We start from the raw sequence: 14245 nt of genomic DNA on the forward strand, positions 1-14245 counted from the left end.
AAAAATAACTTGAAAGTAATAATAAAATATTCAAGGTTCAATGGAACTCCAATATATAGTTCATAATGTTTGAGGATTTTTCAGTTACTCTAAGCGGAATCAAGAACTTTCAGAAGATTATGATGTAGATTTTACTGTTGATTTTTAATTTCTCCCTCCATATAATATGATGCGTCCATTGACGAACATTGATTATATGTGAATTTATATGTGCAAACTATATGTAATATTTTTATTTATTATTCTGAAGATATTTAATAAAATTTCCAGACACACCCATCCTCCAAGAACACTTCGATATCTCAATGAGATGGGAAGCGGGGTGTGTTTGGTTTTCAAAGGTCAAAGTTACTCTAAGCAAGTTTTGATATGATACTAATATTTCTAACTCTCATAAATCTCCAAGTGTTTCTTTAGACTATATAACAAGAGCAAAATATCATTTAAAGTCAGTTCATTTGAATGTAATTATGAAATACTTCCATAAAATGCAATGAACAAACTACTACTACAAAAAAAGAAAGGAAAAAAATTGCTTGGAATCAAATTACCCTGAGCAAACAACGCATTATACTACACTTATAGTCTTCAGGCGGAAGAAGCAGGTACAAAAGCATCTCACTGAAGCAACTTAAAAAATCTGCAATGAGAGTAAAAAAATGGGCAAAATTAATTGATGAAAAAATGTGACATTTTCAACTGAAAAATCATTTCATAGATTTCATCTCCTCCTCAAAAGGATTCTACATGCAGGAAAATTTAAATTTTCTAGAATAGATATAATGAAATTAGAAAACAAATAAGAAATGTGTTGGATAAATAAGAAAATGCAGTCAAATAAATTAACCTTAGCGATTACTTGGTAAATTTTTATATGTATAAACCTATTTATTAGAGAACAAATATATATATATATACTAGGGGGCTCTGCCCCCCTGCCGCCCCCCCCACTTCTCTTCACAACATATCTTGTTTATTTCGTCCCACTTCATCAGCGTGCTATGGAAAGAGACGTGTGAAAGCACCAGCTTACTGAAGAAGCGAATTTTAATAAAAATAATGATAAAGCAACAAAAAACAAATGAGATTTATCAAGCACCCCCAGAAACTGGGGCCCAAGATTCAATTCGCTGAATTTTAGTGGGGCCCACACTGGATATATCTCGGGCTACCGATGTGTTGCAAATTTTACAATGTTAAACAACAAAAATCAATGAGATACATCCAGGGGCCCCGAATTAGAACCTATCAACATTCCCATGGAGCACTGACCTGGAAGCTTGTCGGGCACACCCCTGTAAGGGGCCACGAAAATTTTACATTTTTTTCAATTTTGCAACGAATAAAATCCAGGGCCCCACATCCAGTAGCGGGAACACAATATGCAGATTTTTAGTGGGGAATCCAGACTGGATTTATCTTGGTCTTCCGCTGTTGCAAATTGTATAATGTTAAAAAACAAAAAGAATCAGATTCATCCAGAGCCCCAAAATGAAACCTGTAGACATGGGGGCCCCCGACTTGGAAGCTTGTCGGTCATCTCCACTGTGAGTGCCATGAAAAATTTTCATTTGTATTCGTTTTACCAACGAATAAAATCCAGGGTCCCCTACCAATTACCCGGGACACCAATTCGCATACTGTTAGTGGGGCCACAGACTGTCTTTATCTCAGGCATCCGCTGTTGCAAATTCTACAACAGGAAATAATGAGATTCATCCAGGGCCCCCAAAATGAAACCTGTAAACATGGGGGCCCCCAACTTGGTGACTTGGAAGCTTGTCAGTCATATCCCGCTGTGAGTGCCATGAAACATTTTCATTTGCATACGTTTTACCAGTGAATAAAATCGAGGGCCTCAACCAATTACCCGGGACACCAATTCGCATACTTTACTTTATTTCGAGCATTCACTGTTGCAAATTCTACAACAGAAAAGAATGAGATTCATCCAGGGCCCCCAAAATGAAACCTGTAAACATGGGGTCCTGACTTGGAAGCTTGTCGGTCATCCCCCGGTGCGAATGTCATGAAATATTTTCATTTGTATTCGTTTTACCAACGAATAAAATCCAGGACCACCCACGCAACTACCCGTGACCGAATTCGCAAATTTTTTGGAGCCCCCAGACTGGATATATCTTGTGCTTCCGCTATCGCAAATTTTTCAACGTTAAAGCAACAAGAAAATAATGAGATCCATCAAGGGCCCCTGGAAATGAAAACTTTTAACCTTCCCATGAAGGTATACGTACAAATCCCCCCCCCCCCCCCAAGGGCAGGGTTGACAGGACTAGAACGATTCTTATCACTTTTTGATTTTTCACACTATAAATTAACCACAGAGAACCCTGAAAAGCTGGTTTCGGGGCTCGTCATCTAAATTCCAGCCTAAGGGCCCTGCTATAGGATATGGGAGCCTCTCGGTACATGCACATAACATGGTCCCGATGGGTCAAATGGGTCCCAATATGTGCTAGAGTTAAATGAATACTTGACCCAAAATTGTAACCGACTTCCGTAACACAAAAACGTAACAGATTTCCGTCACTCAAAAACTTTACCCACTTCCGTCACTCGTTAGCAACAGGCCCTTTTCGAGTTTGTGATTTTATATTATAGAGTAGATATTAAATTAATTAATATATATATATCTACAGTGTATTTATTATCACTGAGTAGTACAGTGTGATTTCATATGCCTCAGCTTATGTCATGAACCAGTTTGATGGTGCGAGCACTTGTGCATGGAGGTGACAGATGAGTGGGACACATATTCACCAGTTCTTGATGTTAGTGATGCGTATTTTGGCCTCGAGATAATGTCCGCTACCTATTGTGGAAAATATTTTTTGTAAAATGTATTATTTTTATTTTTGGGAGAGAAAACTCCAGCTTACAAGTTTGAAATGCATTAGCACCAAAATCTGACCATTTAAGTACAGTAGAAGCTCATTATAATGGACTAATAAGGGCCAAAGGTTGTCAGTTTTAATGTGTGTGTGAGTGAGAGACAGAGTCTTGGGTTTATAACAAATAGTTCTCATAGGGGTGTAATGATACAGGGTGAATCATCTATGAAATTACAGTAGTTAGCTATGAAAAAAATCACATTTATTATGTATCAAATAAACAGCATGGGCTGAATTGAAAAAGATGTGTACATATATATAGCATTAATCTTAATATTTCTGGCTGGCAAACAATATGAGTCATACAGCGCAATCATACATGTTTACACAAAACACCACAGCAAATTAACATTTAATAGCTTGCTTGGATGTACAGAATGTTTATTTTATCCCCTTAGACAAAAATAAGCATACACTTTATTTAACAGTTTTTTGAACTCTCTAATAAGCGACATTGGTTATAATAGGGTCCATTATAATGAAGTTCTACCATTTATTGCTCTTTAGTAATCTGCACATGCACTCATCATTTGGTCCATTAAATCAGCTCAGGCATATGGTAATGCAACTGTAATTAGTAAAATCTAACACACCCTTCCTGCCTCAAAAATCAAATCTGTTTATCTCGGTGCTAATTAAAATCAATATTTAAAAAATATTAGTAATTTTCATTCCTGAGAAATGAGGTGTCCATTGGATTCAAATAGAAACAAATTTTGACATTATTTAAGATCAGAACAATCTAATTCAAAAAGACTTAACAAGAATCCATAGAAAGGGAGAATCAATTTATAAGTGGGGGGGGGGGGAAGAAGTGTAGAAGAATAAAGGGATGAAAATAAAAATTCCATAAACAATTTTTCCAAATCAACTAACCTTTCTCGTTATCCACAGACAAAGAAACATCATCACGACAGAGTGTTTTCTCCATAGCCAATTCAAAATCAAAGAAAGCCGACTCTAAATCTGGATATTTCTCTGAATCTTCAGAATACAAGCAATATTTAAAAATTAATGTTTATCATAGAACAAAGAACATACATATACCAAAAAACTTGTATGAAAAAGAAAAGACTTAAGCTTTGTGTACGACACATTTTCAACCTCCTTTTATACTTTCCTTTAAAAAACATTACTTACAGTCAGTGTCGTCTTAAGGCATGGACCCCACCCGGGCACGACCTCAAGAGAAAAAGGACCTCACAAAAATGAGATCCGGTTGAAATTTTCAAGAACTTGCCTGGTAGGGCCTCAGAAAAATCACTTGGCCCATGATGGTCTTAAGATGGCCCTGCTTACAGTAACAGCACCAGATTTTAACTTGACAGAGCCCTTTGCAAAGCAGGCATCAGAGACTCTCCGGACAGAGAGTCAATAACATTTGGCTGGTTAACAAACACATTTAGGGCCCTGGGCAAATGCTCCTCTTGCCCATGCAGAAATCTGGACCTAATACACAAGCGTGAAGCTAATTAAAAATCTCTCTTTCTCTCTACAATTTTATGCAAATTTGTAAATTACTATAAATATAATTAAAACCTCCCATAAGAGAAACTCAGTGTCAAATAGGGTTAAAAGATTCTAAAAACTTTGGAATAAAGATGCCTTGAAAGAGCCATTGGCAACATCATCTATGTTCAGAACAGATGGCACCAGTATACTGCCAAAGAGCAACGATGGTTTTCTATCCAAAATAAAACCTCCATGTTTATTATTTTTTTATAGCCCTCCTCCTTCCTCTGGGTGCATACCTGGGCCTATCACATACTAATTGTATTATTTTGTCATACTCATCTCATGTTTTAAAGACATCTCAATGGGTGAACCTAGTGGTTTTTTTTTTTTGCAACACTATTAATCCCATTTTTTTTTCAATTCTGAATGGAAGAAGTACTGTTTTTCCAATCACTGATATTGAATAAACAGTACTATTCTTAAGATGGGCGATGTTTTGTTTATTCAGAGCATTTTCTGCACTGTGTATTTTTTTGTATCAGCCTGGAAAAGGGGGGGGGGGCACGACTATAAGAGCATTAATCCTACTTAGAGACACTGCCAGTTTTTGTTTTCTGTGAACTTTGATGAAGATTGACAAAATATATTTAAAAAAACAACATGAAGGCACACACAAAGATGGGTGCTATCTGCTTCACAATGCTGTTTTTTTTTTCAAAGTAAGAAAAATTATTCAGTAAACCTGAAAACAAGAGAACAAGGTGGAATCCTAAATATGACATTAAAAATTAGAACAACTGGTAATTGTAACTGTTAGCAGACAATCCCTTTGACACACTATTTGAATCTCGTGGAAAAAGAGCTTCAATGTATTTCACTACTTAATGGGCATTCCTAATTGGTATACAAAATTTTTGGTTAAATGGATGTCCGAAGGTTTTTAACAACTGGCTGTTGCGAAGATATATTTCGGAAAGAGAGAAAATTCAAGTGCCCCTGCGGAGAATCGAACCCACGTCCTTTCACTTTCCGGGTGAACGCCCTAGACCACTGGACTACAGAGGCACAGAATCTCTCAATACAATCATTGTATAAGTCACCATCTGGTGGCAACGTCAGCAGTTGTGAGCTTGGCTTGAGTCTGGTCCGGCCATCCATGTACGGTCCCTTTCAGTGTACACGAGCTCCAAGGAAAGATTGAGAGATTCTGTGCCTCTGTAGTCTAGTGGTCTAAGGCGTTCACCCGGAAAGTGAAAGGACGTGTGCCCCGCAGGGGCAGTTGAATTTTCTCTCTTTCCGAAATATATCTTCGCAACAGCATGTTGCTAAAAATCTTCATATGGTAGCGGAGAGTGACGTCATCCTTGTATAAATGGATGTCGGTTAATAAGATGTATCACTGTATCAGAATAATAAAACATGAGATGTAAAAATTTTAACTAAGAATGGTGTATTTGCACTTAAAATAATATAGATAACTTCACGCTTTTTAGTTTTAAATGAAGTTTGAACTTCTTCTCAATGTCTAACATGTTTAGTTTGACTAAGTTTTTTATACCTACGTTCCTTTTGAGCCTTCCTCAGAGCTTTCTCTGCTTGTCGGTGCAAACGTATGTGCGATGCAAACTCATCTGTCAGCTGCTTCGTAAATAATGACACCCAATCAACTTCTATTGCACTTTAAAAATAAAAAAGAGAAAATTATACGCCACATAAAAATATATTTTTATACATAATTACATTGTATTACATATACAATTCAGTCCAATATATATAGCTGACTGATGACAATCTCAAGAGGCCATCAGATGATGTCATAGCCCACACAGGGCAAAACTCTGATCCTGGGACACTGGACCAATTGTTTTTATAATATATTTTTTACACTATACATACACTTCAAAAAACTGCAGCAAAGAAATTTCAGACACATATTTAATGTTCCATTAAATTGTCCAGAGGTGTCCTCAGGGCTGTGTGACAGGTGTGGCCCCCCACACTTGAAGTGGAGCCTTTATAAGTGGGATTATATAAATAGAAAAATAAAGACAATTTTTTTCAACAACAAAACAAGATCAAGGGCTTCAGAAGTTTTAGGAACATGTAGGTGCTCATCCCAAGTTTCATGTGGAAAATTTAGATTTCTGGACAAGTTCTGGGGGTGCTACACAAATTTCCATGGGTGCTGAAGCACCCACGGCAACCCCACTTCGGACACCATTGAACAAGGTAGCTGTGTTTCGACCATAAAAATGGCAATGAACATTCTAGATAATGAAACAAATAAACCAGAATCATTTATTACTCCAAAAAGTCATAGATCATTTTATCTTCAGGCGCAGCATCTGGTAACGGTGGCCCTGGAATATATCTTGCAAGGACCACAAACACTTTATTTTTTGTGTGAAATCAATTTAACTTAGATATAATAGAGTTATTAACTATAATTGAAAAGAGACAAAAGGGGATTTTGTTCAGAAAACGTTGCAAAATGAGTGCTCATCCAGAGAAAACACAAAAACAATGCATTCGAAGGAATTATAAGTCATAAAAAGCGGAAAAAGTAGTGAAGAAAGAAAAAAATTGGCTCAACCCAGTGGTGGACAGATTTTTTTAAGAGTGGGACAAAAAAAATTTTGGTGGGCCGGACATTCGGTCATTTATTCATAATTAGACTTTTTATGTTCAGAAATGAAGGGCAGATGTGTTCTATACTTTAAAGACTGCCACAGTTTCATTGAAAATGAGACGCATTAGTTTATCCTTTACAACGATGAAAAAATAAATATAAGTATAACATATTATATTATGTCCAATTTTTTTCCTATGCAAAGATTTTTTAAATGAATTTCTATTTAAATTCCCACCACTATATTTTCCATACGAAGAAAGTAGAACAACCCCTTGAGGTTACCCAAAGAAAATAGTTTGGATACGTTATATATAGAGAAAAACCCTTGAAAAATATTAGTCTAATTTATATGTAAATTAATTTCATTTATTAGTCCGTTTATATATGTTGGCACACATAAGCACATAATAATTTTTGACATGAGTTGATTCCCCAAAGGAATGTTTGCATGGTGCATGTACGGTGAAGTGATGCATAGCTTAGAAAAAACATGGATCCTGTGACAATGTTTTTTTCCTTATATTCTGATTCTTTTTCAGAGTAAACATAAAATTTGCAAATATTGTGACGTTAAAATTTTTTCTGTGCCGATTATATATGGGGCACAAGCATAGTTATAATTTTTTTAATACTTACTTTCGAGAGATACTATTCACTATGCTTTTGAACAATAGTTGCATGTGATGGATGAATTCTTTGTTTGATGAAACCTCAGTATACCAATTATTGATGTAATCACGAGAAATATATGTAAACATCTGCAAGAGAAAAAAAATAACTGTCAAGCGTCAGACAAACATGCTAAAATTCAGATCATGACTTTGGACAGTGAAAAAAATCCTCAACTTCGTAACAATTTGTGAAAATATACATCAGCATCAAGATCATGAACATTATAAGATTATTTTCTATCCTCAACAACATGTGAAAGCACTAGTGTGTTGAGAAATTAAAAATTTTAATCAAATTTCAAATAGTGTCAGAAATTGAAACATTTTTCAAAATCTTCAAACAAATTGCTCACAAAATAAATTTCTTTTAATGCTTCAACAGTTATAACAAGGGACAATCACATTATTATGATTATAGCCCCCCCCCCCCCCCAAATGGTGCAAAGTTGAAAATTTGACCAGAAAAGTTTGAAACAAAAATCACCTCTTGCAGGAGCTCATCAATTTTTACAGATCCTGTAAGGCGCTGATCGAGCTTTGATTGCTTTGTAGGATGTTTTACTTGCTGTACAATCTAAAAGGAAACAAGAATATATAATTAGAACTGGTGAATGATTTGAATGTAACGAACATTGCTAATGAAAAATGTGAATCAGAACTGAACTATTAACAGCTGGAAAAAAAAATATAAGCAATATGCATTTGTATATAATGATATACAGAGTGCCCCCGTAAGTCCTAATGTGGTTTTTATCTCATCAACTGTTTGTCGGAGAGGTATGGTTACAGTTTAAAAAGTGCTCAAAACATGCTTAGGAATCACTCTGTACCAGTTTCCAGAGTGAAAATACAGTGTCATGAAAAAAACTACATTTTTACATGATTCAAATACAAATACAACGCCACAACAGGCAAAATGCCCAACGAGGTGGCTGAGAAAGTGGTTATCCTGGGATTCTCAGGAGAGAGAGCTGTCTCTCCTGAGACCAACAAAAACAATTTAATGTTTTTAAGTGCAATATTTGCTGAGCTATTTGAATTCAAAAATGAGAGAAAAAGGGGAAGAACAGCATAAACTAACAAGCAAAGCTCTTTTCCCTCATTTATTCAGTTTTCCCCCAAATTTTCTTTTTTTTTTACTCAAATATTGCAGCCAATATTACACTTAGAAACATGAAATTATTTTGTTGGCCTCAAGAGAGATAGGATAACAACTTTCGACTGGGAAGATAGAGGATGTCAGAGATGCTTTTTCAAGGAACCATTACTAGATATTCAAATTAAAAGTTACTGCCAAGACATAATGCACAGATTTCTTTACACACTTCGAGGAGTTTATTTATGATATCTAAACACTCAAGTTATATCAATCATACTATTCGATTAACACACTACTAACTAAACATTATTTATTAATATTTCAAGATACCGGTGCTCTTTCTCTCTCTCACAAACAGAATATAAATTTGATCACTCACCCATTTTGCTCCATTGAAGCTTGGCCCTTTCCCATTCCAAGAGAGAGAGTTTGAAACGCGACCACCCTCAGCAAAAACAATACTCTCTCTCTGCCAAAGAGCAGGGACGAGAGTCAGTCTCGGGTATGCTCATGACAAGGACGGAGACCATAAATGAAACCAAGATTTTTTATTTCATGACATTGTATTTTCATTCCCGAAACTGGTACAGAGTGATTCCTGAGAACACATTTGAGCATTATTTAAAATTGGAACCACAACTCTACGACAAACGGTTAATGAGATAATGCATGCATTGGGTCTTGCAGTGGACACTGTATATACAGGGCGATAAGGTAACAGGGTGTATGGCATCTTACTGGCAAATTGTTGATCCTAGAGTTATACTTCCAATTAGAAAGAGTATCCAAATAACGTGTAGTACTGTACCAGTCCAAGATCCAAGGGGTTGAATAGTTATTAAAATTAAAAACAATTAACTTTTTATATGGACACCCTGTGTCCAAAAACCAAATTGGAATGTTGTTGCCTTATCTACTGATGCCACCAAAAAAAAAATTCCACTTTTCTAATGCAATATTCACTGAGATATTTGAATTTGAAAAAGTAAGAAAAACAGTATTAAATACAGATAAGCCGTTTTAACAGTTATATATATATGTATATTATAACAATGGTCAAGGGACTGGAGAGAAAAAAGAAAGACTACCTTAGGAATACCTGACGATGCAACGTGTGACTTTCTACAACTTGCGCATCTTTTAGTGGTCCCATCACGAACTTCAACTTTCATCAACAGAAATGTTACGAATCTTCAAACAATCACATACAGAACAGAAATCAATTACACTTCATTATCTAAGCAAAATAATTATCAGTCGTTATTTGAGCAATTCGCAAGATATAGCTTGTAGGGAGAAAAAACCTCCAGTTGACGATATGTTGGAAGGATTTTGGGTGCTATTTGGGAGGGAGTCACAATTGAGTTCATGAATATATATATCATGGTGACATATAATAGCTACAAATGACCAGTTTTAAGAAACTGAACAGTCCTATATTAATATCTAGAATCCTGTTAATAGGAACGCCTTATTAATCTGAACGACTCAAAAATGGTACCATAAAATGGGGTGAATAGGAACGAAACTTTGTAAAAGCACAAACACATATTCCCCCATTGTATTCACATAATAATTTTCCATACCCAATTTTTTTTCAGTTGGCTAACATGATTATAGGTTGGGAAATAAAATTTTCTGTGTTGTTGACATCACTGCTTTCATGTTTACAAGAGTGTAAACAACGCCATTAAAAATGACATATAAACACCATGGTTTTTTTTGTTTTTTAAACGTACTTAAGTTAACTTTAGAACTTTGTTTTCTTTGCAGATACAAAGAAAACAAATTAAAAAGATTAGCTAGAATTCTTTCATTTCGCAAAATATTTTATATTGTTTTTTACATTCGAAGTTGAAAACTGTTCCTATTCACCCCATTTTACGGTATATGAAAAAGAATGGAAAAAGGATGCTCCCTTCTAGCCCTGGGAAAGTTCGCTCATAAGACAGTGGCCACTGGAGCTCCTATAAACCAAGGCCATAGCATGCATTCCCAGGGGACCCTGAGGCAGACCTTTATTCTTGGGAACCTTAATAGGGTCATGCACTGGAAAAAGAGGGTTTTGGGACCCCAGGGCATTGCCCAGGTTGCCCCAGTCTAGTTGCAGAGACCTGCTACAATCTTACCCTTATTAATAGGCCTATTAGCTAAAATTAAACGCTAACCTGGGCTTCCCTCACCCCCCAAGGCTCTATGGGTTCTTGATTGTTAAATACAAATACAAATACGACGCCACAACAGGCAAATTGCCCAACGAGGTGGCTGACTTAAGAACATCATGGATCCCCGAGCCATTTTTTGGAGGCCCTACCTACTACTGCTACACCCCAAATGCACCCCCCCCCCGCGGAACCCCCCAACGAATCGGTACATGCGGGAATGTGCGTGTACGTGTAGTGCAACCTGACGTAAAGTTTGTTTATGTGTAATGCTTGTTATGTGTAGTGCTGTCATCTGCCCCCAGTTTTTCTAACTATGAGTGAAGTGTTATGGTTGAATGATTTACCGTTGTAGGACTGTTGCTCTCTGTGGCGAGACTTTTTAACGGGAGATCGGCTCGCATTTGCGCCTTGAAGTTGGGAACCACAGAAAACCAACTTCAGCCGACCACCACTGTGGGGTTCGAACCCGGATCCTCGCATCACGAGTCCGCACTATAACCACTCGACCACCACAGCGGCAAAATGGTTTCTTAAATAATGTAATTCACAAATTATTGAGTCTGCAAAGACCCATTTACATGGGTTAAGTAATTCAGTAGTTAACTACATATCAAGTTGTCAAGTACTTTAGAATGTAAACATAAGGGACGTTTACATGGATTTAGTTGGTAAGCGATTAAATAGATAAGTTCAATAGGAATTAGTGTGTTTTTTTTATAACACAGGCACTATGTGCATTCACCAGTAGGCGAGAACTCATATTAGGCCTATCGAATGAGCATTAATTACTTGATAACTGTGTTGGGGCAGATTTTAGATGATGACAACTTCATTTAACAACTGCAATAGGACCAATTCATCATATTTACCAATATGAATTAGCCATTACGCATAGTAACCACACAAATGTGATGAATTTAGTGTGATTTGTCATGTTTACTAATGATGCTTAGCTACTATGTATAATTGCAGGTAAAAGTGATAAATATAGTGAAATTTATTAACATTACAAAAATGGATGACATTTATTTATAATAACCAGATTTATAAAAGTTACTGTAACAGATATAACGATTAAGAAAATAATCTCCACTTACCCCGAAAGCAACAAGGCAATGGCCATGACAACATAAGTGCAAAACCAAAATCCAAAGGTCACAACACACAGCAACCAACCGAGAATAACCCACAATAGAATGGAAGCCATAACCTGTAATTAATAATAAAAGCTTTATTAATTAATGATATTCTATTGTCGCTTCCAGTGGCATGTGTAAAGATGGGGGGAGGGGGACGGCAGATTTGAGGAATGAGCAATGGAAAAAATTAGCAGAATTTGAGAAGGGCAATAAAATTTTCGCACAGTGGGGCCTCCCGTAATGAACACTTATCATCAGAGGACACCTCTTGTTGATGGGGCACTCTTTGCAAAACATTTTAATGAGCTTTAGTATCCAATTCAGAGCTTTTACTGTCCAATAAAAACACTTCTCACTGGCTGACAAAAGTTTCGGTCCCAAGGGTGTCTGTTTTATTAAGACAGTATAGCCCACCATAGATATATCTCTGCCCAGAGAGTGGGGGGAGTAAATTGGTGAATGACCAAATGACACAGTTTAGAAGCAAGTAAATGGCCAAAAGAATGACCTGGAGAGACAGTCACCAAGCCAGTGAGCAGTGGCGTAAGAGGTAGGGGCTTAACGGGCGATAGTGCAGGGGGGGGGGGGAAGTTTGGAAAATTTGAGGAATGAACAGTCAAGAAAATTAGCAGAATGAAAGAAGGGTTACACCAAAATTTATATAGCCCATAGATAGTAAAACCATAGACCTGCCTCTACGTGGAGAGCGGGGATCAGATCAGAATGATAAAACGAGTGACCTAGAGAGTTCGGAAGCATGTGAGTGAACAAAAGAGTGACATATAGCGTGTGCAACCATGAGAGTGACATACGGAGCGAGGGACAAGGCCAGTCAGCAACCAAAAGAGTGACGTAGAGTGTGTGTGAGCATAAGAATAACCACAACTATGTGAGTGACCAAAAGAGTGATGCAGGAACAGGTATAGTTATGGGGGGGAGGAGGGACAAGCGGATTATAGTATAGGTAGTGAATTCAAGGAACGAGTGGTCAAGAAAATCAGAATAGGATGAGAGAGAAGGGGGTGGTAAAAACCATAAATCCTCCTCCGACAGACAGCGATCAAAAGCATGAACTAGAGTGTATGCAAGAATGTGAATGGCCAAATGAGTGGCCTACAAATCAAGGGATCAGGTCAATTTAGCGATAAAAAGAATGACTTAGAGCCAGGGCCAGCTTAAGAGTATCATGGCCCCCCCCCCCAGGACAAGTGATTTTTTTAGGCTCTACCAGGCATGTTTACATGCTAACTCTCAAAAATTTCACCTACACCTCATTTTTGTGAGATCTTGTGCCCCTTCTCAACAGCAGTGCCTCGGTTGGCTCATGCATGTACTCCCTAGAGTGTGTGCAAGCATGTACATGGGTGACAATTAGCCTAGATGCTTGGTCAGCCAGGGGAAGCAGCCATTTTGGCCCCTCCCTTGTAATGTTGAAGGGCAGGGCCGCAACTAAGGAGAGCAGGCGGTTCTCATGCCTCGAGCGCTGGACCAGAGGGGGCGCAAATTTTATTCTCAAACCTCTCCTTCAACATTACAATAGGGGTGCCAAAATGTGCATTTGTGCTGGGTGACTAAGCATCTAGTTGCGGCCCTGTTGAAGGGGCAAATTGACACCCCCCCCCCCACTCTGGGACGGTGCCTGGGGAACAGACTCGTTCACGTACCCTGATTGGGAGTCATCAAAAGAGCAACATAGAAATCGAGGGACCAGGTAAAGAGCAAGGCTGCAACTGGGAGAGGGGGAAGCAGACGGTCTTGTGCCCCAGGTGTCGACCAAGGAAGGGGGGGGGGGCGTAAAAATTAGACTTTTTAACATCTCTTTCAACATTACGAGTGGGGGGCACAAAAAAAGCATGTTTGCTCTGGCTGACCAAGCATTTAATTGCGACCCTGCTAAAGAGTGTAGTGGCATGTACGTGCTGGGGAAGCACGCAAACATGTGAGTGACCAAAAAGAATGAGACTTAGGGCGGTATTCACAGACATGGTTTAAACCTGTAGTCACAATTTTTTGATAAGAGATCGACACGGATTGGTTAAATTCAGGGTTTTAACCAATCTATGTTGATCTCTTATCCAAAAATTGTAACTACAGGTTTAAACCATGTCTGTGAATACCGCCCTTAGAGACACAATAATAATAACGTGATCCTCACGTAGTCCCAAGGGATCA

At 37.6% G+C, this 14245-nt stretch overlaps 1 protein-coding gene across 3 annotated transcripts in view; it reads right to left on the minus strand.

The window, feature by feature from the left end:
• Window positions 1–14245, minus strand: part of LOC149078486 (sorting nexin-13-like) — a 42367-nt gene that overhangs the window by 27439 nt on the left and 683 nt on the right. For 2 of the 3 annotated variants that reach the window (XM_089240600.1, XM_089240602.1), the window contains exons 2-8: window positions 12032–12144; window positions 9858–9960; window positions 8155–8244; window positions 7636–7757; window positions 5930–6045; window positions 3789–3896; window positions 552–640 (exon numbers count right to left, since the gene is read on the minus strand). In XM_089240600.1, coding sequence (XP_089096726.1) covers window positions 552–640; window positions 3789–3896; window positions 5930–6045; window positions 7636–7757; window positions 8155–8244; window positions 9858–9960; window positions 12032–12141 — 738 coding nt within the window. In that variant the 5' untranslated portion in view covers window positions 12142–12144. Of the gene's footprint in view, window positions 1–551; window positions 641–3788; window positions 3897–5925; window positions 6046–7635; window positions 7758–8154; window positions 8245–9857; window positions 9961–12031; window positions 12145–14245 lie in introns of those variants that run through there. The other variant, XM_089240601.1, reaches the window with a different exon arrangement.

The sequence above is a fragment of the Pholcus phalangioides genome, unplaced genomic scaffold (assembly GCF_987345545.1).
Source record: "Pholcus phalangioides strain wild (caught in Gottingen) unplaced genomic scaffold, Ppha-v1.0 ptg000013l_1, whole genome shotgun sequence".
NCBI lineage: Eukaryota > Metazoa > Arthropoda > Arachnida > Araneae > Pholcidae > Pholcus > Pholcus phalangioides.